This window comes from Lynx rufus, unplaced genomic scaffold (genome assembly GCF_022079265.1).
Source record: "Lynx rufus isolate CCGP_SWC_20201006 ecotype Redwood Valley unplaced genomic scaffold, mLynRuf1.p SCAF_22, whole genome shotgun sequence".
NCBI lineage: Eukaryota > Metazoa > Chordata > Mammalia > Carnivora > Felidae > Lynx > Lynx rufus.
Window position 1 is genome coordinate 6,344,687 of NW_025814837.1, and position 26,401 is coordinate 6,371,087.

Consider the following 26,401-nt stretch of genomic DNA (forward strand, 5'->3'; position numbering starts at 1 on the left):
CGTCAGGAACGTCCCGCTGCCCCTCACAGCCAGGCTCCCAGCAGCGGACGGAAGCTGGCCGGGGGAACTCAAGAGCGAATCTCGGGCCTCAGAGCGGCGCAGGGCCGGGGAGAGGCTGGACGAAAGGGCCCCTAACTGGTGCCGGCTCTCACAGCCTGCTCGGACCGCGCCTTCGTCTCACCCGCCCCTGCGAGCCCCGCGGCGCGGGCGAACAGGCGGACTCGTGGATCCGCCTGACGGGGACGGGGTTCCGGGCCGCACTGCGCATGCCCTGCAGTCATGGCTGGCGGAGGCGGTGGTTCGCGGCGGCGCGCTGCGCGCGGCGGTAATTAGTAATTGTCCTCCTGCTCCTGGGAGGCGAGGCGCGTGGGGCGCGGCTTCCCGGTGGCTGCGCGGCGGTACCCCAGCCCGGCCCGAAGGGCAGCCGGGCAGATGAGACCGCCGCTTCTCCGTGCCCTGTAGAGGCTTCTGAGACAGAAGCACGGACCGGTTCCGAGCCCTCCGGACCGCCCGCGGGGAACTGAACCGGCGCGCGGGGCCGGGCCGTGGGACGGCGAGGCCGCGGAGAGGTGAGTCCCGCAGGTCCGGGAGGGGACAGCGGAGAGGGGGAACCTCGCGGTCCGTGGAGGCCGGACTTCCCAGTTTCGGGTGCATAGATGGGTTTCGGAGTCCAGCGGAGGACTTTCGGAGGAAACGGTCTGTCCTGTTCATCTCATATTCGAGGAAGGTACTGTCGTGTTTAAAAATACGAAAGCCTTTGGAAACAGTTTTGTGCCCTTTTTTCCCGTTTTCTCCACTCTCCCCTTTTTCCAGGCCCTTGTCTTTAGGTTTTCTTTTTTCTTCAACACACGCTGACTTGTAGGGAAGAACCGGCGGCCGGTCCTTGACCGCCCTAAGTAAGCATCCTCCCGGGAGAAAGGCATGGAACTGCCCTCTGAGCCACCCGTTTGTGTTTGTCCCCACCCACTCTGGTCCTTGACTTTCTCTTCTGCGAATGATTTCTTAATCTTTATCCTTTGCATACTAACTGAATTCCCAAAACTTCAGGCCTGGAAAATTGTTCTTTGAGGAGTCTAGCCCTGTAAGGTGCTAGCCCTCCTAGCACCAGCTTTTCCTGGTGCAGGAGACGGCTGAAAGTGGTAGAACTAAGTTACCCCGTCCTTGCTCTCTAGCTCTAGAACCGACCTCCACCTCTTTGGCTGAAGGCAGGTGAATTTGGTCACAGTCAGCATCCATCATTGGTGCTGGACATCTGGGTCCTGAGGTATCAGTCCTTCTGCTTATCTGGACTATACCTTCCCTTGTTTAACTGAGTTCTGCTTTTCAAGGCTCGATTTTTTTTTTTTAATAAAATTTCTTTTTAAGATTTTTTTTTTTTAAGATTTAAATCTCTACACCCAACGTGGGGCTCAAACCTACAACCCTGAAATCAAGAACCACTGAGCCACCCAGGCGCCCCAAGGCTCAACTTGATTCTTTTCCTGGAGGTTAGGCCTTTGGTTCCAAATACTATTGTGTGAATGAGTGATGATAGTCCATGATAAAATTTTTACTGTTTTATAGGAACATAACGATTTTTTTAATGAAGTTTAATTAGAGGTGACACACCTGTTGGGATGAGCACTGGGTGTTGTATGGAAACCAATTTGACAATAAATTTCATATTAAAAAAAAATTAGAGGTGACATTTTGCAGTCATTCAAGAGAATGAGATCAATCTGTATGTACCAACACTGAAAGGTGTCATTTGTTGAGTGGGAAAAAGGATCCGATTTGTGTCATTAAAGGACACATCTACTTGACTATGGATAGAAAATATCCTAAGAGATATACAAGAAACTGGCAAAATGGGTTACCTTTGAGGAGTGGGATTGGGAGAGAGAAGACTTAAATTGATTTGTGTACAGTTAAGAAAAGTTATAAATGTGAATTCTGAGATTACCGTTTCTACTTTTTTTTTCCGATGTTAAAAGATTGTTTTATGAAAAAGAAAAAAAAAGATTGTTTTATGAAATAATAATGATGGTGGAGATAATTGGGTTTTGTTTCATTTTGAATCATTGTTCTTACCATAACAAATTACCAGTATGGCTGCAACCACATGAATCTCTCCAGTTTCTGCATTACTTGTTGCTTTCTCAGTGCTAATTATGGTCCCTTAGCACTCAATTGTTCTCCAGTTGTTTCATGTATATTCAAGGATAGGGCCTAGAATTCTTTGTATTTTTGTATATTTCTTTATATTTGTATATTTGTATATTTCTTTATATTTTCACTGTATGTAGCATTACACTAACCATACTAAATGATACTCTGTAAACCTTGATTGTTCAGTATCAATTTTCAGCATGAAATTTCTTAATTCAAATTGTTTTAAAAGTGAAAGCAAGATTTTTTTTTCTGTTTTCTCTAGGAAGGTGCAATGGCGAGGAATTTATCTGTAATCTTGATTCTGACCCTCACCCTGTCAGTCACAAATCCCCTCCACGAACTAGAACCAGCAACTGCTTTCCCTCAGACCACTGAGAAAATTATTACAAATTGGGAATCTGGCATTAACGTTGACTTGGCAGTCACCACACGGCGACATCATCTACAGCAGCTTTTCCATCGCTATGGAGAAAATAATTCCTTGTCAGTTGAAGGATTCAGGAAATTGCTTCAGAATATAGGCATAGATAAGATTAAAAAAATCCATATACACCATGACCACGACCATCACTCTGACCATGATCACCATTCTCACCGTAATCATGCTCCGTCCAATAAAAATAATCGGAAAGCTCTTTGCCCAGACCATGAGCCTGATAGTTCGGGTAAAGATCCCAGAAACAGCCAGGGAAAAGGATCTCACCGATCAGAACATGCTAACAGTAGAAGGAATGTTTTAATTAAGGATGGTGTTACGGCTAGTGAAGTGACCTCAACTATGTATAACACTGTCTCTGAAGGAACTCACTTTCTAGAGACAATAGACACTCCAAAACCTGGAAAACTTTTCCCCAAAGATGTGAGCAGTTCTACTCCACCCAGTATCACAGAAAAAGGCCGGATGAGCCAGCTGGCCAGTAGGAAAACAAATGAATCTGTGAGTGAGCCCAGAAAAGGCTTTATGTACTCCAGAAACACAAATGAAAATACTCAGGAGGTAAGATGACTGCTTTTCGTTATGCCTGCTTGTTTGTCCCATCCTTGCCGTTCTATCTTTAGTTGTAAGGAGTATAAAGTAAAAATAAAATGATGAATTACTGAAAAGGGAATGTCTGCTTTCTCATCCAGGCATTTGGTCCAAAAGTCCTGATCTCTACTGTGTTATAAACATTCCTGATACAAAACTTGGGGGATAGTTTTTTGGTAACGATGGTGCTGGCAGCTAAAACTATTTTCTAATAGAATTGAAAATGAGTGTGGAAGGCAGTTATCAGTTATTTTTGGAGTAAATACCTTTAAAAGGTGGATTTTGTTCATGAAAAGTAGAAAATGGGAGTTCACAAAAGCAGCAGTTAGAATCCATGTTTTAGGGAAAGGTGTGGCTGAAGACACAAAAGAAGGCAAGAAGAATAGTGTTACCTTTTTGGAAGAAGTATCTCTGTGGCTTGTGGAGTCCTAGCTACCAAGAACCATGTGGTGGACAAATTAAAAGTCTGGGCAGTGAGGTTCTGAATTCATGTATTTTTCTTAGACTAGACTTCCAGACTGTGCACAGTTTTCCTTGGCTGAGAGAGGTCAAGAACAAGGAATTAGTTGGTACACATTAATGAGCAAAACTTAAAGAACACTTCATTCAAATCATCATATGACTGTAGCAATTCCAGAATAATCTTAATGGTCATTCCCATAGCAACACCGGTAATAAAGTTTGTTCTGAGTAGTATTTGCCAAGAACTGTGGGAAGTTAAAGTAACTTTACAGAAGATGAGAAACAGGTGCCATTGCCAATTTTGTGTATGTGTGAGAAGGGGCGTTCAGATTACCTAGAGGGGATTCTCTTCAAACTGAGCTTGTCATCTAATTACGTTGTTGAAACAGCTGCCTGCTGGTACAGGTTTGTTTTATTAACCAGCCTTGCCCTCCACGAGAGTAATTGGCATAATTTAATCTCTCGTTCTTGTAGAGCTTTTGCCAGGGAGATAGAACTGAGCTAAGTTTTGCAAGTACAGTCATTGCTGGAAGAGTGACATGTTTTGGACTTGTTTAGGCCAGGTAGGGTAGCGTTAGTACTAAATCAACATATTTCTCAATCTCTAATGAGCTCCCATCTCAAAACTAAAGCTCATTTCCTTAATAGGTTTATACAATGAGTTAACAGGCTTGTGAATGTCCATTTATCCTGAAGGTTATTCCGCTCAGGGCTTTCTCTCTAGATGATTTAAACTGCTTCTCCCAAGAAGTAGGCAGAAGAAGTGGGACACCACCATTGTCACACAGTATCACCAAGAAGCTTGAGGCAAGTTCCAAAGTACTCAAAACAACAGTTGATGCTAATGGGTTGACTTGAAAAAATAAGGAAGTAGCTTCAGTGTGGAAAGGGTGTTGTATCATCAGACAATTTTTTTGGATTGTCTAATGGGAATGCTTTCTGGTGATTTTCACTGCTTTGTTTCCCACAGTGTTTCAATGCGTCCAGGTTACTCACATCTCATGGCATGGGCATCCAGGTTCTGCTGAATGCAACAGAGTTCAACTATCTCTGCCCAGCCATCATCAATCAAATTGACGCTAGATCGTGTCTAATTCATACAACGAGTGAAAAGAAAGCTGAAATCCCTCCAAAGACCTATTCTTTACAAATAGGTAGGGTAGCCTTTCTTATGTAAAGATAATTTCAAGTAGGTATATTTATGTTGTCCTTTTCCCTATATTGACATGAATCCATTCATTTTCAGCCTAATCTTAATTGTTCTCTGCCCTGAGTGTGAACAAAGCAAGTTGGCTAGCCTTGCCTTAAAAACAAAAATATACTGTAAGTGAGGACATCCCACAGGGCCATCCAAAATTTGGGCTTTTTCTATGTTGTCACACTGTTTCAGAAGGTCAGAGTTAATATCTGCTGTTTAGGAGCCTAATGGTATGTTCTTATTAATAAATTAATAAACTAGGATAAGTTCTGTTCTGTAGACCTGTGTTGCTCAAAAAGTATGGTGAATAGTTGCTTTGTTCACTGAAGAAATTATTGAATTCCTGGTTTCCTTCTCTTTCTTTCATTCTTTTCTTTTTTTTTTTTTTTTAACTCTTCTCCCTTTCATAATTTAGCTGTATGGGAGTCGAAAAGCTCAGTTCCCAAATGATGTAGAAATCATCGTTGGTAGCAATATTCTGCCCTCTTTTCACCCCCATCTGAAAGAGCTTTCCACTAGACTTACATTCTTTACCAGGAGGGTTCAGTCAGATTGTTGATTTGAGCCAGCAGCAGGTTTCTTGGTTATTGCTCTATTACCACAGCCCTCTTCCACTGAGTTTGTATTTCTTTAGCTTAAGAAATGCAACTTGGGGCGGGGTGGGGGGCCGTGAGGTAGTGCCGGGTGGCTCAGTTGAGTGTCTGCCTTCAGCTTGGATCATGATCTCATAGTTCGTGAGTTCAAGCCCCACATCAGGCTCTCTGCTGTCAGTACAGAGCCTGCTTCAGATCCTCTGTCCTCCTCTCTCTCTGCCCCTGCATCCCTTTTTCTCTCTCTTCGAAAATAAATGGATAAACATCAAAAAAAAAAAAAAAAGATTAAGAAATGCAACTTGGGGGTGCCTGGTGGCTTAGTTGGTTAAGCATCCAAATCAAATCATTTTCGGCTTATGTCATGATCTCAAGGTTTGTGATATCAAGCCCCACGTCTCACTGGGCTCTTCACTGACAGCATGGAGCCTGCTTGGAAATTCATTCATTGTCTCTCTCTCTCTCTCTCTCCCCCTCCCCCCCCCGCCCGCCATCTCCCCCCCCGCCCCCCCCGTCTCACCCTCTCCCCCACCCCTGCTTGTGTGCATGCGTGTTCTCTCTCTCTCTCAAAATAAATAACTTTTAAAAAACTCTTCAAAGTTTAACAATTATATAATTTTCCTTTTGCTGTGTTTTATTTGACAGCCTGGGTTGGTGGCTTTATAGCCATTTCCATCATCAGTTTCCTGTCCTTGCTGGGCGTTATCTTAGTGCCTCTCATGAATCGGGTGTTTTTCAAGTTTCTCCTAAGTTTCCTTGTGGCACTGGCTGTCGGGACATTGAGTGGTGATGCTTTTTTACACCTCCTCCCACATGTAAGTACAGTCACTTGTCTTATTAGTATATTGTATTATTCAACATTGAAAAAATTCAAGAACTTTTGGTTTGTACTAGAATTCTTTGTGTTGGTATATATAAAAGGTTAGAGATTTGGTTTAGAAGAGTTGATTTTAAAATACATTTGCTGGAGGGGCGCCTGGTTGGCTCAGTCGGTAGAGCATCTGACTTGGGCTCAGGTCATGATCTCGCAGTTCACGAGTTCAATCCCCACATCGGGCTCTGTGCTGACAGCTCAGAGCCTGGAGCCTGCTTTCGATTCTGTGTCTCCCTCTCTCTCTGCCCCTCCCCTGCTCATGCTCTGTCCCTCTCTGTCTTTTAAAGTAAAATAAAACGTTGAATAAATAAATAAAATATATTTGTGGCAGTGCCTGGCTGGCTCAGTCTGAAGAACATGCAACTCTTGATATCAGGGTTGTGAGTTCAAGACCCATTTTGGTTGTAGAAATTACTTAAAACTTAAAAAAAAAATGTTTTTAGGGGTGCCTGGGTGATTCAGTCAGTTAAGCATCCGACTTCGGCTCAGGTCATGATCTCATGGTTTGTGAGTTTGAGCCCCACGTCAGCTCTGTGCTGACAGCTCAGAGTCTGAAGCCTGCTTCAGAGTCTGTGTCTCCTTCACTGCCCCTCCACAACTCATGCTCTATCTCTTTCAAAAATGAATAAACATTTTAAAAAATGTTAAAAAAATTTTTTAATAAAATTAAAAAAAAAACTGGTAACTGAAAGCTGCATTTTTGTTCTAGATCTGCATATATGTTCATGGTTTGTTTTTTGCCTTTTTTCTTTAAGGGACTTTATTAAATAAAGAATTTAACTTTTGGACCCAGTTAATAGAAGGAGACAGATTCTGCTCAGATATTATTACTGTGATAGATTGCAACGTGAATTATCTGCTTACATTAGTGTATTTGCCACAGAAATATAAACTGATTCTCTATGTACTCAAGAAACGAATTTTCCTTGAGAGTTGAATTTATAAGATTCACACTCATTGACACAAGTAAATTCTTAAATTATGTAAAGTTTATTTGACAGCTCCATTAAATACTTAAAATAATCGGATCTCATCCTTTAAATTTTCCTCAGAGGTTCATAGGTAAGCAGGGAAAAAAATCATTCTTAGAGTACTACATATATTTTGCTGTGATAAGTTCCCTGGGCCCCAGAAGGCACTTGTTCAGGAATACCTGCTGCACCAAGCAGCTGATGCGTAGGGTGCCCCGTGCCCCACCCCCCATCTTGTCTCGGCTGTTGTGCTCCACACTCAGTTGCCTGACGCGCAGTGGTGGCAGTTCCTACCGCACCCAGCTGCGGACTGCTGGGGCCACACACCTGGATCTCAGGTACCTGCCAGGGCCCGTGATACACACGGGGCTTCTTGTAACCACAGTGACAGGACTAGTGTGGGCTTTTTCAGTTTGGAGTGTAGACAGTAAACACTGTATGTCTGTTGAATCTGGCAGTTCCCTGCTATCTGTGGCCCTGGTCACTTGTCAAACATTGAAAATACCCGTTACCTATGTGAGAGTTATTAAGGAAGGTATCTGTCTTCACACTAAACAAATGCAGTCTGTTAAGTGCCTTAGCACATGGTACATTAAGATCTAAATTGCTAGCTGACTGCGGGTCATTTTTTTTTCATGTATTGAACTTCCCTCTGAGCTCTGAAGTATCCCATTACTTGACTAATTCTGAATGTTTTCGTATTTGACCTTATTATCTTGGCCAGTTTTTCTGACACGTGTGAAACTAATGAATTTATAAAACACACATTGTTTTCCCTTTAGTCTCACGCAAGTCACCAGCACAGTCACAGCCATGAAGAACCAGCAATGGAAGCGAAGAGAGGGCCACTTTTCAGTCATCTGTCTTCTGAAAACATAGAAGAAAGTACCTATTTTGATTCCACGTGGAAGGGTCTGACAGCTTTGGGTGGCTTGTATTTCATGTTTCTCGTCGAACATGTGCTCACATTGATCAAGCAATTTAAAGATAAGAAGAAAAAGGTAAGAAAAAGTACTGTGTACTTACTATACATCAGACATTTATTTGAGTAGTACTCTAACTAGACTGTTAGCTGAGCTTGTCCAGGGGGTGTGATCTTCATTTGAGAGGAGTTCAGTACCCTGAGATAGTTTTTGTTCCCAGAGGCATTCATATTATTGATAACCCGGGAGTTCTCTATTTTCAGTGTTCCTTTCAAACTCAGGCGAGGTAAGAACTGCAAAGGATGAACATCTGTATAAACGACCAAACAAGACACACGCAGAGCCTTAAAGCCTTAAAGGTCAGAAGCATCACAATTATGGCCTTTATAGTGGCAATGGTTTCACGGGGATATATACCCAAGTTCATTGATTTATATACTTTAAATATGCACAGTTTTCAGTGTCAATCATACCTGTCAGTAAAGGTTTGCTTGTGTTTTTTTATTTTTATTTATTTATTTATTTTTTTTTCAACGTTTATTTATTTTTGGGACAGAGAGAGACAGAGCATGAACAGGGGAGGGGCAGAGAGAGAGGGAGACACAGAATCAGAAACAGGCTCCAGGCTCTGAGCCATCAGCCCAGAGCCTGACACGGTGCTCGAACTCACGGACCGCGAGATCATGACCTGGCTGAAGTCGGACGCCCAACCGACTGCGCCACCCAGGCGCCCCGGCTTGTGTTTTTTTAAAGAAGCATTATGGATTCACTGTTGGTATTTATTGGTAGTTAGCATTAACTGCTTGATTAACTTTATTCACCCAGTAGCTGAATATTCTGTTGCATTTAAGAGGGTTTGTGACTTTCACAGTCTTGTCCTTTGCAAATTGACACCAGAAAGTAGTATGAAGGCAAACAGTAGGCTCCTTATCTCTGGTAAAAACACCCAATGTGTCGCCTGTGGTTATCTGCCACCTCTCGTCTGATGTGACCAGGCAAGTCAGTCAAAAGACTGTCTTTATGGAAACTTGTAAAAATGGCACGTACACATCTTAGATGTCTTAATTAATATAAAACATTCATACATTCATATTCTGGTCATTTGATGTTGACCAGGATTTTGAGTTGGAGTTCCGTATGACCATTGTTTTCCTATAGCCATGCGACTTCATCCACAATCTCCAATTTCAGTTTTTCTCAAGTTGAGCAAGAGGTTATACATTAGCAAAGCTATTCGAAGGTAGAGTTTAGGTTTTGTAAATTCTTAAAGTTTTATGCAGTGGTTGCTTTACATAACTTGATAGTCTTTTTTTTTTTTTTTTTAAGCACCTTGCCTTTGAATCTTTCAAAAGCATTCAACTTAAGGTTTCACAGATGTACCTATTCTCACCATCATTTCACAATTTGAGCTGTACGTAATTTAATTGTGCAATTACAATAACAAGTATAACTGGCATGAAGAGGTTTGAAAACGAACATAGTTGTTCTTGCTGAACACAGAGCTCCCTGTGGGAAACAAGTGCACGTGTGACCAGGAGAGTGCCTCGTTCATCCTGTGACTATTTGCCCCGATAGATTTGACATCCACTAAAATCTCAAGCTATAAATTTTGAGCCTTCTCCTTGCTGGACCTAAATTTAGTGGAAAGAAAGGAAGTAAGAATAGCTTGTTCATTCTTAATCCAGGAGTCCTCTTCCACGTTCCCATCGTCCCACGCACTTCCCTGGGACTAATTTGAGGATATATCCTACTTGTTTACATTCTCTGGAATTCTTTCCTTAGAAAAACAAATGATCCTTTTTAGTTTTCTTTTGGAAGAGGGGGGGTTTAGAGGTCTGTTTGTATTGTTGTCTCCCTGGTTCAAATGCCATCATTTCTTTAACATTCTAATTTCAATTTAGCTTTCAAATTTACCTAAAGATAGCTTTTCTTTAATCTGGTACTCTTTAATATGAGACTCTTAAGAAGTAGGTTCTCTCTTATTTAATAGAGAACAATTATTTTTAAACTCCAGGTTATAATTCAATGAGTTGTGAAATCAGTCTTCTGTCATCACCAATGTTTTTAAATTATTTTTCTGTTTATTCATCTTAGAAAAAGCACAAGTGGGAGAGGATCAGAGAGAAGGAGAGACAGAATCCCAAGCAGGCTTGGCACCATCAGAGCAGAGCCTGATGTGGGGTTCACACCCATAAACCATGAGATCATGACCTGAGCCAAGATCAGGAGTTGGACACTTAACTGACTGAGCCACCCAGGCGCCCCATGACCAATGTTTTTAAATGCATCAGTGATATTATGATGTTTTATGTCTTTTACTATGTACACATTACTTTGGCTTGTAGTCAAAGAAGCTTGATGATATCTTTTCTAAAATAGTTTCTACTGGAATATAAACTGTTAAGACCCAGGACCTCTGCCACATCTCCAATGCCTAGAATGCCATCTGGCACATAATAGATACTTAACAAATATTTGTTGAACGTATAAGAAACATTAAATAAAAACTCTCCATTATATGGTGAGTGTTGAGAGCTTCTTCAGCCTCATAACAGGACATTTTACCTAGCATTTTCCTTAAGACATCCATTCTGTATTCTGGATGATTCCATATATCATACTATGTATGTCAATCTGAAATCTCTATATGCAGACTAGGTTACATCTCATACTTTATAGATAGTTGGGCCTTTATAATAAGTTCAACGTCAAAACCTTTTTTCTACCAGTGAAGGTTATTGCTCACTCTAGGAACCTGAAAGTCATGTATAACATCTCCCTTATCCTCGTATCCAAGCTAGTTTTATTAAATACATCCACAGTCTTTCAGTTTCTCTCCCTCTTCTTTGCTATGATGCTGGTCTAAACCATGCTTATCTCCTACCTAGGTGTTAGCAGTCACTTCCTAACTGGACTGTCTACATTATTGTATTGTTTTCTTCTCCCAGTCCAGAACAGAGCAGGCAAAGTGATTTGTTTAAATGGAAAATCTGGTGAAGTTGTAACCACCACTGAAAATCCTTCCAGTGACTTGTTGATACTTTCAGGACAGAGTCCACACTTTTAACTTGATTTGCATTGTCTAGGTCTCTTTCTGCCACCCAGCCTCCTCTCTAGCCCCGTCTCTGACCTACTAAGCCCAACCACCTTACGTGGCTTTCATTTGTGGGGTGGGGTGGGGCTGGCCCCTTCCTGTTGTAGGGCCCTCCCACCTGCTTTTTTCCCTGCCTGGAATACATCCACCTCTGCACCTCCACAGCCACCCCACCCCCCACAAACTCCTGCTTTCTTTAGGTCTTGGTATAAGTATCACTTTCTCAAGGAAGCCTGTCCTGGAACTTAGTTGCGTCTTGTTATACACTCTCATAGCACTATGTGTTTTTCCTTTATAAAACATATCGAAAATAGCAATTGAAGAATTGTTTAATCATTGTATCTGTGCAGTCTCCCTTCCCGTGGGTGATAAGCTCCATGAAAACAGAGACCAGGCGTATCTTGTTTTATGCTATATTGCCAGCACTTAGCATAGGGAACATTATGGGTCCCCAATACTTACAGAATGAAAGAATTGGTTAAACTGTAGGTTCTAGGGTGAGTCATTGCCCAATAAGAAAGCATTAACTGAAGTGATATAAAATATCCTGAATTCATCTCTTGTCACAAATATTGAAGTACTTTCTCTGTTTAAGGCATTAAGCTAGGGGTAGGTATAAAGATATGTCTGTGGAGACTCCTGGGTAGCTCAGTCTAAGCATCTGACTCTTGATTTCAGCTCAGGTCATGATCTCAGCATTCTTGAGATCAAGCCCCGTGTCCAGCTCTGTGCTGACAGGGCAGAACCTGCTTGGATTTTCTCTCTCTCTCTCTCTCTCTCTCTCTCTCTCTCTCTCTGTGTGTGTCAAAATAAATAATCATTAAAAAAAAAAGATGTGGGGGCCTGGGTGGCTCAGTCGGTTAAGCGTCCAACTTCAGCTTATAATGCTGACAGCTCGGAGCCTGGAGTCTCGGATTCTGTGTCTCCCCCTGTCGCCAACCCCCATCTCAAAATTAAATAAGACGTTAAAAAAAAAAAAAAATGGGAGCACCTGGGTGGCTCGGTTGAGCGTGCGACTTTGGCCCACGTCATGATCTCACGGTTCGTGGGTTCGGGCCCCGTGTCGGGCTCTGTGCTGACAGCTCAGGGCCTGGAGCCTGCTTCCGATTCTGTGTCTCCCCCTCTCTCTGCTCCTCCCCTGCTCACACTCTGTCTCTCTCAAAAATAAAGATTTAAAAAAAATTTTTTTTAAAAGATGTGTCTGTGTGCTTGCCTTTAAAAATGTATAAGAATGTACAGATATTTTATATGCTGTCACCAGAATGAAATCTCAGGTCCAGTAGTAATTAAGTCATATTCAAAAGTACTGCAAATAAGAAATGTATTATTTGTGTGACAGTTTTGAATACTGAATATTGACAGATGTTGAATGTCATTTTGAATATTACCTTCTACATGAGTAAATCATGCATAGGCACCAATGTTCAAATGGTGACCATTATGCTTGGGCTCAGAGGTAAGGATAATATCTCAAGCATGGTATTGAGGTGGTTAAAAAACCTAATGATAAGTTTAAGGCTAACCAGTAGAGATTTGTTGAAAAAAAGAAAGCTGGGGGCGCCTGGGTGGCTCAGTTGGTTGAGTGTCCAACTACAGCTCGGGTCATGATCTCACAGTTTGTTAGTTCAAGCCCCGCATCAGGCTCTGTGCTGACAGCTCGGAGCCTGGAGCCTGCTACTTGTTCTGTGTCTTCCTCTCTCTCTGCTCCCCCCCTGCTCACATGCTGTCTCTCTGTCTCTCTCAAAAATAAGTAAAGATTTAAAAAAAATTTTTTTTAATAAAAAAAGAAAGCTTGTTAATGGTGTTTTATTACAGGAAAAGTATTTTAGTTTTAATAGGAAATACTTAATCAGTGTTACAGTATAGTTTCAGGTTATAAAAAGTATGGGAAATATGTGGTTTCAGTGTCCAAAAGAGTAATGGAGAGAGAACCAAGTAGTTGGTTAGCAGCTCACTAAATGCTGGAGAAAATGTCTCTAGTTGATTCCAAATTGATGGCCTGGGGCAGAGTTCAATTTTAATGTGCGTATGAATCATCTGGGCATCTAGTTAAAATCCCTATGTTGATTCATTAGGTCTGGAGTGTGGCCCAAGATTGTTCATTTCTAACAGGCTCCCAGAGCACACTTAAAAGTAGATGACATGGGGGACATTGAGAAAGATGACTATGTGATTTTGCAACATTTCCTATTATTGGAGCTTTGACACTTCACCTTTCTGAGCAGTTATTATGTCTAGAACACACTACTAGGTGCTGTATAAGTTAACTATAGGCCCTGCCTGCCTTTGGATGACTTTTATTCCAGTAAAGTTAGTTTACTGTGTTGTCTTTTTCTGAATCTTTTGCTTAACTGTTTGTTTACAGTTGTACACCTAAGCAAGTCAACTGTTTTAAAGTATGGCTTTCCCTTGCCATTTTAGAATCAGAAAAAACCTGAAAATGATGATGATGTGGAGATTAAGAAGCAGCTGTCCAAGTATGAATCTCAACTTTCAACAAATGAGGAGAAAGTAGATGCAGACGATCGTAAGTCTTAACACATCTGAGGGCTGGAGGTAGTCGATTGCTCCGTGATTTACAGGCAGCTTAGACTATCTGGAAGAGAGGGGACTATGTCCCTTTTTAAATGTTTTCTTTTTTACTTTTGAAATATCTTATACCTTTTCTTCTTAATTGTAAGTTGTTTATATTATATTTATTTTTCCAGAGGTAAATTCAGACATACAGAGAAGTTTCAAGAATAATACAAAGAATTTCTGTATCTCTTTCGTATATTCCCCAGTTATTCTACCTACGTTTATCATTCTATTTCTCTGTGAATACACATACACAATTTTTTGCTAAACCATTTGAAAGTAAGTTACAGATGAGATGTCTGTGTATCCCCAAATGCTCAGTATGTTTTTTTTTTTTTTTAAGAAAAACGATACTGTGTTCTATAACCACAGTTCAGTTACTGAAATCAGGAAATTAATGCTGATACTATGCCATTATCTAGTCTCTGTAGATATCACTCATGTTTTTCCAGTTGTCTTAATGACTCCTTTATATTCTCCCTCCACCCAAAGAAAAAATTGGTCCAGAGTATAATCCAGAATCAAATGTTGCATCTAGTTGTCCCCCACTTGGGGTTTCTCTCTTTTTTTTTTTATGATTAATTGATCATTTTGGGCAGGAATACCACAACGTGATATTGTATCCTTTTCAGTGACATGATGTGCCACCTAACATGATGCTCCACTGTAAAGTTCCTATTTTTCCTGTAACTTGACTATTAGCTTGGCATTTCTTGTTAGATTGAGTTAATAAATTTTTAAACCAGACTCCTTGCCATGAACTCTCTTTCATTGTTCATTGTGTCCAGTTTCACTGGCCTTCTTTTCATTCTGTGAGCGCACCAGGTTTATCTCGGAGCCTTGCATTCGCTGTTGTTTCTTCTTGAAAGCCTCTTAATCAGATCTTCACACAAATTCCTTCTCCCATCATTTGGGGGTCAGAGGCCTTCCTTGATCACCAAAAGACAAAGGTTTCCTGGTCACTGTCCTTCACATTAACCTTTTCTGTTTTTTTCCATGCTTTCTGGTGCCTTAAATGACCTTATTTATACGTGTGTTTCCTTATCAAATATGGCTGTCACCCCACAAGAACGTAACTTCCTTGAAGGTAGAGACCTTGTCATGCTCCATTCCATCCCCAGTGCCCAGCAGGGTACTGGCCAGTGTAGGTGCTCACTACATAGTTGCCAGCTGACAAAGGAGAAAAAACTACTTTTTTGCTACCACCTACTTGTAAGGTTTCCTGTCCACCCTTTGTTTTTTCACATGTTTTTTTCTCTAAAGAGTAAGTGAAATGTTCTTGCTCTTTTTCTTGTGTCTCTTCTCTCTTCAGCCTTTTTAATGGAGTCCAGTGAAATATGTAACATTGAGCAGAAATAACTGCCCTAGGATTGGACCACAGGGTCAGAATGTTCCCAAGAAAAGTGTCATCAGTGGATAAGACAAAGAGAAAAAAACAAAACTTTATTGTTGCAGTTTAATTTACTTCTCTTTGCATAATAAATGGTCCTTGGTGATAATTGTATTTCAAATACAGTACTTGTTTTTCCTTGAACTTTGCCCTCAAAACAGAAGAAGTTGGATGATAGGATTAAGCATGTTTTTTATTTCCAAATCTCAGTATTTTTCTTAAATGTTTTTCTAAAGTATGTGGTGCTTTTATAATCAGGAAAACAGTCATCTTTCAAAAATGTAAGGAGGCAGATATTACACTGTATGTTAACTAACTGGAATTTAAATAAAAACTTGAAAAAGAAAAAACAAACGTAAGAAGGCAGAAGAAATCAAGGAAGAATCTGAGCGGTTGTTATTGAAGGCTAAAGTTTAAAATCCATTCTTAATCTGTGAGACCATTTCTTAAAATTCAATAAAACCTGTTGATGTTTGTATTTTCTTCTTTCTTCCTTCCTTCCTTCCTTCCTTCCTTCCTTCCTTCCTTTCTTTCTTTCTTAATTTACATCCAAGTTAGTTAGCATATATTGCAATTATGATTTCAGGAGTAGAATCCCGTGATTTATCCCCTACATAGAACACCCAGTGCTCATTCCAACAAGTGTCTCCCTTAATGCCCCTTACCCATTAGCCCATCTCCCCTCCCACGACCCCTCCAGCAAACCTCAGTTTGTTCTCTATATTTAAGAGTCTCTTCTGCTTGTCCCCTCCCTGTTTTTATGTTATTTTTGCTTCCCTTCCCTTATGTTCATCTGTTTTGTATCTTAAATTCCACATATGAGTGAAGTCCTATGATATTTGTCTTTTTCTGACTGGCTCATTTCACTTAGCATAATATCCTCTAATTGCAAATGGAAAGATTTCATTCTTTTTTGCCAAGTGATATTCTATTGTGTGTGTGTGTGTGTGTGTGTGTGTGTGTGTGTGTGTATGTGTGTGTGTGTGTGTGTATACACACACCACACTTTCTTTATGCATTCATCTGTCAATGGACGTTTGGGCTCTTTCCATACTTTGGCTATTGTCGATAGTGCTGCTATAAACATTGGGGTGCATGTGCCCCTTGAAAACAGCACACCTGTATTGTTTGGATAAATACCTAGCAGTGCAATTGCTGGGTTGTAGGGTAGTTCTATTTTTAATTTTTTGAGGAACCTCCATACTGTTTTCCAGAGTGGCTGCACCAGTTTGCATTCCCACCTACAGTGCAAAAGAGATCCTCTTTCTCTGCATCCTCACCAACATCTGTTGTTGCCTGAGCTGTTAATGTTAGCTATTCTGACAGGTGTAAGGTGGTATCTCAGTGTGGTTTTGATTTGTATTTCCCTGATGATGAGTGATGTTGAGGCTCTTTTCATGTGTCAGTTAAGCATCTGGATGTCTTCTTTGGAAAAGTGTCTTCATGTCTTTTGCCAATTTCTTCACTGGATTATTTGCTTTTTGGGTGTTGAGTTTGATACATTGTTTATAGATTTTAGATACTAACCTTTCATCTGATATGTTATTTGCAAATATTTTCTCCCATTCCTTAGGTTGCCTTTTAGTTTTGTTGTTTGTTTCCTTCACTGGCTGTGCAGAAGTTTTTATCTTGATAAGGTCCCAATAGTTCCTTTTTGCTTTTGTTTCCCTTGCCTCTGGAGATGTGTTGAGTAAGAAGTTGCTGCAGCCAAGGTCAAAGAGGTTTCTGCCTGCTTCCTCCTCGAGGATTTTGATGGCTTCCTGTCTTAGGTTTAGGTCCTTCATCCATTTTGAGTTTATTTTTGTGTATGTAAGAAAGTGGTCCAGGCTCATTCTTCTGCATGTCGCTGTGAAGCCTGATGATGTTTTTCATAAGCTTCACTCTGTTTAGTACTTGCCATGCTCTAAGATCTTTTTGGACTTTGTCAGTGGGACTGTTTGAAATGTGTCCAGGCACATTAACAAAGTTTTCTGACTCTTTCCCAATGTCCTTTGTGTTTATACCTAGGACCTGAAGGCTATTTACGAGCAGACTCACAGGAGCCTTCCCACTTTGATTCTCAACAGCCAGCAATCTTGGAAGAAGAAGAGGTCATGATAGCTCATGCTCATCCGCAAGAAGTCTATAATGAATATGTACCCCGAGGGTGCAAGAATAAATGCCATTCGCATTTCCATGATACCCTCGGCCAATCAGACGATCTCATTCACCATCATCATGACTATCATCATATCCTCCACCACCACCACCACCAAAACCACCACCCCCACAGCCACAGTCAGCGCTACTCTCGGGAGGAGCTGAAAGACGCCGGCATCGCCACATTGGCCTGGATGGTGATAATGGGCGACGGCCTGCACAATTTCAGCGATGGCCTGGCAATTGGTATACATCTACATAGTTGCTTGTTGTTTGACTCTGAAAATGTCACATTAAACTACCAGTCCAATTTTAACAAAGAATAGGTTGATTTTGATAAGGCTGTTAACTTCTAAGATTATCAAAATGTTATTTCTTCTGTAGCTACTTCGACAACGAAGTTCTCAATAAATATTAGGTAAGGTTAAGTGCTACAACTGCCTAGCCCATTACCTAACTTGTAACTATCAACAGTTGTTTTAATTTGCAGTCTTAAGATCAAGATCTAATGTGTACAGAGCATGTGTTTTGGTTTTGTTTTTGTTTACATTTAAGTTCCCTTATCTATAAAATAGTATTAAGGGAAGAGAATTTTCATCATCTTTTATACCAAAATCATCTTGGCATGTCTGATAAGTTCAGTTACGAATCTCTATCCAAAAAACTAGTTTTTGCTATTAAATTGTTGTATCACAATCGAGAGATAATAGAATACTTATGAGTTTTAGTAACTTGATGCTGGAAGGAGCAATGGAAATGATTACTGGTTAGGCAGCTGAGGCCTGGCAAAGCGAACCACCTGCCCCAGGAGGTAGTGCTGTTGTGCAGCCGGGCAGATGTGCCCAGGCCTTGGCCCGCTGGAAGCCTGGTGCTCTCCCTCCTGTATGTACTGTGCACAGCATGAGCAGCAAAGGAGGACGTGCAGGTGCTCAGTCACTCTGTATAAGCAGTCGGTTATATATGGTGTTAGCTTTTAAAATGGGGGGAGCCATTTGTCGTAGACTGTCCTTGGTAGACAATGAAAGAATGAATGTAAACAAGTCTAATTACATAGTGAATTCTTCTGAGGCCAGCGAAACATATTTGTACTCCTGACTGCTGTGTTTTCTTTTAAACCTTTTAAATCAGTTTATTTTTTACATAAATGTTTTATGTGGTTGCAGTTACTTCCCAGGTCTGTGGGAAGATCCTCTAATCACTCTGAGGCATAGGGGAACTTTCCCTTCTCTCTCGTACCTGCTTATGCTCCACTGGGAAATGTAAACCTAATGGAATGTAATCTAACATTACTTATAAAGGAGATACGGAGTACAGCTGGGAAAGTTCTGTTTATTTACGACCAGAATATGGTTCACATCTTTTACCTTGTTTTGTAAGCTGGTAAGTTGTTTTTAAAAACACCCACAATATAATGTAGCCAAACTTTCTCTGATTTTTACCCAGGGGCTGCTTTTACTGAAGGTTTATCAAGTGGTTTAAGTACTTCTGTTGCTGTGTTTTGTCACGAGTTGCCACATGAATTAGGTAAGAGAACCACATAAATGGCATTTTCCAGGGGGATGAAGTATCCTAGTATTGCTGGCTTTTGCTATTGAGAGTTCCAGCAAACTTCTTTGTAACTTTCATTCCTTCTTAGAAGTCTGCTAACCTGTCTAGCTTTCTTTTCTTACTGAGTACAAGTTTGTTTCCAGCCAGAACTCTGACCCTATAAGTATAATTACACAATTGTCCATGTGGGGTTGCCAGAGAGAAACCTGGGTCTCCTCCCTTGTCCTCTTTCCCTACCACATATCTTCTTACACCAGCATGCTGGTGACATCAGTGATCTTTATCTTCATACCTACAATATGAATAAGACCACAGGAATAAGAGTCATCTTTTGTTAACAGAGATAAGTTGGCAAAGAGACTTGTTACAGCTGAAGAAAAGGGAAGTTGATGAATTATGTTTTGAATATTTTTCTCTTCTGTCACCAGGACTTAAAACCTTCCCAGAGTTGTTCTGGATCCCAGTTCATGTCCTTGTTTTTCTTTTTACAGACACATATTTGCACACACCTGTGATGCCATTTTCACTTTTGCTCCTTGGCATGTGTTCTGCCTTTCACAAGGCCTCCCATCTGCCTACTCAATGTTTATGATCCTCAACATCTGGTTTATGTTCCACATTCTAGATCCTTCATGCTTCATTAAGCCTCTCTCAGCTATTCCTATCTTAATTTGTCTCTTTTTCTCCTTTTATAACTGGAACATTAGACTCTTTAGCTCTTAATTATAAATTGCCTTTATCATATGCTAATCATTTCATCTGTTCTCCACTCTCCTCTTCTTGATGGCCAGTTACAAGCTTGTTGAAGACAGTGCAAGACCACAAATAGTAGGTTTGTGGTATTTATCATTCATCGACAAAGTGAAAGCCATAACAAAAACTGGAAAAAAATAATTTAGGGGTCCTGGGTGGCCTAGTTGGTTAAGCATCTGACTCTTGATTTCAGCTCAGGTCATGATCTCAGTTTGTGAATTTGAGCCCCACATCAGGCTCTGTGCTGATAGTGTGGAGCCTGCTTGGGATTCTCTCTCTTTCCCTCTCTGCCCTCTCTCTCTCTCTCAAAATAAATAAATAAACAAGCAAACAATCACAAACTTAAAAACCAAAATCTTAATTTATAGAGCTGTTAGGTGATTTCCACTAACACTGTTAACCCCTGGGTAATTCTTAAGTTTGCTGCTTTTTCTTTTCCCCTCAAAAAAATTAGAGAATTTTGTAAATTGGGAAATCTGTTGGGTTTGTGTCTTAAAAGTGATTTTTCATTACTTTGTCCCTTTTTGTTTTCTATGAAAGGCGACTTTGCTGTTTTACTAAAGGCTGGCATGACTGTTAAGCAGGCTGTTCTTTATAATGCTCTGTCAGCCATGCTGGCATATCTTGGAATGGCAACGGGAATCTTCATTGGTCATTATGCTGAAAATGTTTCTATGTGGATATTTGCACTTACTGCTGGCTTATTCATGTATGTTGCTCTGGTTGATATGGTAAGTTTTTAAGAAGTTTAATTATAGTGTTGATTAATGATAAAATAGAGAAAATGCTCAGTGAAACCTTATTTTTATAAAGGCTTTAGATTAAGGGGCATCTGGCTGGCTCAGTAGAGCATGTGACTCTTGATCTCAGGGTTGTGAGTTCAAGCCCCACATTGGGGATAGAGCTAACTTTTTAAATAAATAAATAATAAAAAGGCTTTATATTAAATGCCGTAGTGATAAGGGAGTCTATACTTTAGTAAGGTAACATAGAAAATACAGGCCCTTTAGAGTTTATCTTTTTGGATTATTGATCACAAGCACATTTATCCTAATGTGTATCAGGATACACAGAAATATCTACCCCTTTCTGATGTGTCTTCTTGAAGGTAGAATCTCAGTAATCAGGTATTGAATTGTGTATAGATTTGTAGGAAACCCAGCACATGTCACATTTTGTTGGCATGCTGTGTATACTTGAGAATGTTCATAAGTTTCTTACTAATGGACAAAGGAGTTACTTTTTTTTTTTTTTGTCACCAAAATCCACACAATAATCCCAGCTAATCTGCCGAACTTCTATATAATCTAAGAGTTCCAGATCTCTGAACTTAGGTGAGCTATATGTCATGTTCATTTCAGCTATACACAGTAACTGAAGCAGCATAATCAGTATAGCTCTTCATCTTATAGTGGAGCAAACTGGACCAATAAAGACTGTGGCTTGTTGAGCATACTGTGAATAATCATTATTAATTAAACTGCTGGGAGGGGTGCGTGGGTGGCTCAGTTGATTATCAAGTGTCTGACTCTTGACTTCAGCTCAGATCATGATCTCATGGTTCGTGGTTCGTGAGATCAAGCCCTGCATTGGGTTCTGCGCTGACGGTGCACGTGCTCCGTATGCACACACTCTCTCTCAAATAAGCATAAAAAAAGATAAACTGCTGGGAAATGCTGTGTGGCAGTATTAGCTAGAGTCAACATGTCCTGTTTTAAGATCCTGTTTTAAGGAGTTGACTCAGTATATCCAGCTACGTATACAACTAATATTACCGTATACTATATACTGTATACTGTTCTGTAATAAAAACAAATTTGTAGTTCTGAAAACTTAAATGTTGCCCTTTTTTTTTTTTTCTTTAAGGTACCTGAGATGCTGCACAATGATGCTAGTGACCATGGATGTAGCCGCTGGGGATATTTCTTTTTACAGAATGCTGGAATACTTTTGGGTTTTGGAATTATGTTGCTTATTTCCATATTTGAACATAAAATTGTGTTTCGTATAAATTTCTAATTAGGGTGTAAATTCTAGAGTAGCTTAAAAAATATAGCTGTCTGTAGTTTGAATAGGTCATAGGGAAATGAGAGTTCTTACGCTGTGATACGCAGACTTTACAGTTAGTGGATTTTGTGTGTTTTTTTTAATTGAGTATTTCCATTTGTTGTGATAAGGTCAGTTTTGGTGGTAACATAAAGGTACGTTTTAATATTTAAGTTATTCTGTTTTGGGAATATGAGCTGTATGTGCAATTTACCAGTTTTACCAGTTTATTGTATAAACAAGAGATTTGGCATGACATATTCTGTATATTTCAGGAAAAATGTCTTGAATCCTTTTTGTAGAACTAATCTAACACAGCAAGCCCCGTGCTGGATGTCAGACCTCTGAAGAACTGCTGGTGTTGAGGAGCAAGGACGCACACAAAGCCTAAGATACCAATAAAGCTCGTACTGAATTTAAGCTAAGAAATAAAAAGAAGAATCTGTAAGAATAAAGAAGACACAGATGTCTTACCCAAAAAAGTCACAAAACTAGTTATAAAAGAGAAGGAAATTTTTGAATTAAAAAAAAAAGCAGTATTAGTATAGAGTACACATGCATAAACATTTTTGTCAGAGTAAAATAAACCACAGTGAGCACTTTTTACTAATTTAGTTGTACATTTAACTTTGTATAATAGAGAAGTCTAAGTATATTTAATGAGCTCAAGCATATATAGCTTAACCAAGAAATTGGAATCTTAAAATATTTGTATGGAGATATACCGGATGAGTACGAGTAAGTTTATGTATGGTCAGGAAACTTGGCTGTTGAGTGCTCTGGTTATCTGGTTTGCCAGATGTCAGCGTATTAGAACTTTGAGATAGGTAAAGACCTGAAAACCATTCTGAGTGTAATTTGACTTCTTGGATTCAGAAAGTACTTTGGTATCTTTCAGTGCTTCAGTGTTGTCACTTTGAGCAATTATCATGTTTATATGTAGTACTTTAGACATACTAGGGCTGTCTGTGGCATTCTCTAGATGTTGCTTTTCTACAAAATAAATCCCCCATGTCAGCTTGGTATCAGATACCTGATTTTCTTTTCTGTCTTTTACCGTCGTAACCATTTGTAAGTATACAGTTCATTAAAGTATATTCACCCTGCTGTGCATTGGGTCTCCAGAGCTTTTTCATCTTGCAGAACTGGATCTCTACACCCACTAAATAACAACTCCTCATTTCCTCCTTCCACAGCCCCTGGTAACCACCATTTTACTTTCATCTCTATGAATTTGAGATGTCTAATTTTAAGTACTGCTACTACTAAATCACTGCAAGATGAGGAAGTTCTGGAAGAGCTGGAAATGTTCCTTGAGTTTGGGGAACACAGACTTCATAGACTCTGAAGGTGGAAGGTGTGCAGGACCAGCCCACAAAACAATGATCTGGAAATAATTCCTACTCCAGGTTAAACTCCTTTGTAGATCTGTGGAAGATTTAAGTAGTTTCCATGGCTCCATATGGGGGAGAATGGAGATGAGAAGAAAATGTAGGGGGGCACCTGGGTGGCTCAGTCGGTTGAGTGTCCAACTTGAGCTCAGGCAATGATCTCACGGTTTGTGAGTTTGAGCCCCACGCCGGGCTGTGTGCTGACAGCTCATAGAGCCTGCTTTGGATTCTGTCTCCCCTCTCTCTGCCTCTCCCATGCTCATGCTCTGTCTCCCTCTGTCTCTCAATAATGAATAAATGTTAAAAAAAAAAAAATGTAGGAGCTGTAGAATATGAAACAAGCTGATCAGGCAGGGAGTGGGGGAAGGGTAGGGAAAACTTAAAAGACTGATAGAAAAAGGCACAAATAATACCTTGAATGAAAAATGCATAGAGTAGATTATGTATACTTGAAAACTTTATGGATTAATTTTCTGGAAAATGGCCACTCAAAAAAATAGAAAGTCAATTACTGTTAAAATAATCCTGTCAAAACTCCCGCCTTCCTCCTCCCTGACAAGGCATTGTTTGCTGTGAATTTTACCAAAACTTCAAGCAGCACATAAATCCCTAGGTTATTTATTTAAATAGCTTCTGGGATTAGAAAAAAAGAATGTTCACCATGTTAATTGAGGGTAGTGTAAGCTTGAAATAAAACCGTGCTGGGAAAGGCAGTCTACCTGGTTCCCTAAGACTCCCTACATTCTTGCTAGCTAAGTCGAGAATGGAGGACCCTGACCACTCTTTGCTTGGGTCATTTCTCAGTGAACAACATTGAAGGATGAGGTCAGAGACAAAGATCAGGCTTGTATGTGAGGTGAATTCCCCAGGTTCAGCTGCTGCACAGATTTATACCATGTACAACATCCACTGGAGACCTTTCACTTTGCTACTGTAGGATTTGGGGTCAAGAAGTACCGATGCAAATGCTTGCTATGCTGTGAGCAGTCAAATCCTTTGTGTCCTGGAAGTCTCATGTCTTCAGCCATTATCCCTGAAATATCTCAGGCTTGCTTGCAGCTTCTAAATTGGATAAAATCTCAGGCCCTCACAAAACTATAGGATTGTGTAGAAAAAGAAAAAAATGGATATAGGTGCAAGAATCCTTTTTTTTAAATATGAAATTTATTGTCAAATTGGCTTCTATACAGCACCCAGCGCTCATCCCAACAGGTGCCCTCCTCAATACCCATCGCCCACTCTCCTCTCCCTCCCACACCCCATCAACCCTCAGTTTGTTCTCAGTTTTTAAGAGTCTCTTATGTTTTGGCTCCCTCCCTCTCTAACCTTTTCTTTTTTTCCTTCCCCTCCCCCATGGTCTTCTGTTAAGTTTCTCAGGACCCACATAGGAGTGAAAATATATGGTATCTTTCTCTGTATGACTTATTTCACTTAGCATAACACTCTCCAGTTCCATCCACGTTGCTACAAAAGGCCATATTTCATTTTTTCTCATTGCCACATAGTACTCCATTGTGTATATAAACCACAATTTCTTTATCCATTCATCAGTTGATGGACATTTAGGCTCTTTCCATAATTTGGCTGTTGTTGAAAGTGCTGCTATAAACATTGGGGTACACGTGCCCCTATGCATCAGCACTCCTGTATCCCTTGGGTAAATTTCTAGCAGTGCTATTGCTGGGTCATAGGGTAGATCTATTTTTAATTTTTTGAGGAACCTCCACACTGTTTTCCAGAGCAGCTGCACCAATTTGCATTCCCAACAACAGTGCAAGAGGGTTGCCGTTTCTCCACATCCTCTCAAGCATCTATAGTCTCCTGATTTGTTCATTTTAGCCACTCTGACTGGTGTGAGGTGGTATCTGAGTGTGGTTTTGATTTGTATTTCCCTAATAAGAAGAGACATTGAGCATCTTTTCTGTGCCTGTTGGCCTTCTGGATGTCTTCTTTAGAGAAGTGTCTATTCATGTTTTCTGTCCATTTCTTTACTGGATTATTTGTTTTTCGGGTGTGGAGTTTGGAGAGTTCTTTATAGATTTTGGATACTAGCCCTTTGTCCAATATGTCATTTGCAAATATCTTTTCCCATTCCGTTGGTTGCCTTTTAGTTTTGTTGGTTGTTTCCTTTGCAGTGCAGAAGATTTTTATCTTAATGAGGTCCCAATAGTTCATTTTTGCTTTTAATTCCCTTGCCTTTGGGGATGTGTCAAGTAAGAAATTGCTGAGCTGAGGTCAGGGAAGTTTTTTCCTGCTTTCTTCTCTAGGGTTTTGATGGTTTCCTGTCTCACATTCAGGTCCTTTATCCATTTTGAGTTTATTTTTGTGAATGGTGTAAGAAAGTCGTCTAGTTTCATTCTTCTGCATGTTGCTGTCCAGTTCTCCCAGCACCATTTGTTAAAGAGACTGTCTTTTTTCCATTGGATATTCTTTCCTGCTTTGTCAAAGATTGCCTTAGCCATACTTTTGTGGGTCCAATTCTGGATTTTCTATTCCATTGGTCTATGTGTCTGTTTTTGTGCCAATACCATGCTGTCTTGATGATTACAGCTTTGTAGTAGAGGCTAAAGTCTAGGATTGTGATGCCTCCCGCTTTGGTCTTCTTCTTCAAAATTACTTTGGCTCTTCAGGTTTTTTTGTGGTTCCATACAAATTTTAGGATTGCTTGTTCTAGTTTTGAGAAGAATGCTGGTGCAATTTTGATTGGGATTGCATTGAATGTATAAATAGTTTTGGGTAGTATTGACATTTTAACAATATTCTTCCAATCCGTGAGCACGGAATGTTTTTCCATTTCTTTATATCTTCTTCAATTTCCTTCATAAGTTTTCTATAGTTTTCAGCATACAGATCTTTTACATCTTTGGTTAGGTTTATTCCTAGGTATTTTATGATTCTTGGTGCAGTTGTGAATGGGATCAGTTTCTTTATTTGTCTTTCTGTTGCCTCATTATTAGTGTATAAGAATGCAGCTGATTTCTGTACATTGATTTTGTATCCTGCAACTTTGCTGAATTCATGTATCAGTTCTAGCAGATTTTTGGTGGAGTCTTTCGGGTTTTCCATGTCTAATATCATGTCATCTGCAAAAAGTGAAAGCTTGACTTCATCTTTGCCAATTTTGATGCCTTTCATTTCCTTTTGTTGTCTGATTGCTGATGCTAGCACTTCCAACACTATGTTAAACAACAGCGGTGAGAGTGGACATCCCTGTCATGTTCCTGATCTCAGGGGGAAAGCTCTCAGTTTTTCCCCATTGAGGATGAT

The 26,401-nt window shown here is 40.2% G+C and overlaps 1 protein-coding gene across 1 annotated transcript; it reads left to right on the top strand.

The window, feature by feature from the left end:
- Window positions 1-181: 181 nt before the first annotated feature.
- On the top strand, window positions 182-22,449 carry SLC39A6 (solute carrier family 39 member 6). The gene is made up of 10 exons (XM_047086948.1): window positions 182-569; window positions 2,414-3,148; window positions 4,611-4,794; window positions 6,074-6,243; window positions 8,056-8,274; window positions 13,712-13,817; window positions 17,265-17,642; window positions 18,840-18,920; window positions 20,238-20,428; window positions 21,564-22,449. The coding sequence occupies exons 2-10, from the start codon at window positions 2,423-2,425 to the stop codon at window positions 21,714-21,716; spliced, it is 2,208 nt and encodes a 735-aa protein (XP_046942904.1). The 5' UTR covers window positions 182-569; window positions 2,414-2,422; the 3' UTR covers window positions 21,717-22,449.
- The last annotated feature ends 3,952 nt before the right edge of the window (window positions 22,450-26,401 follow it).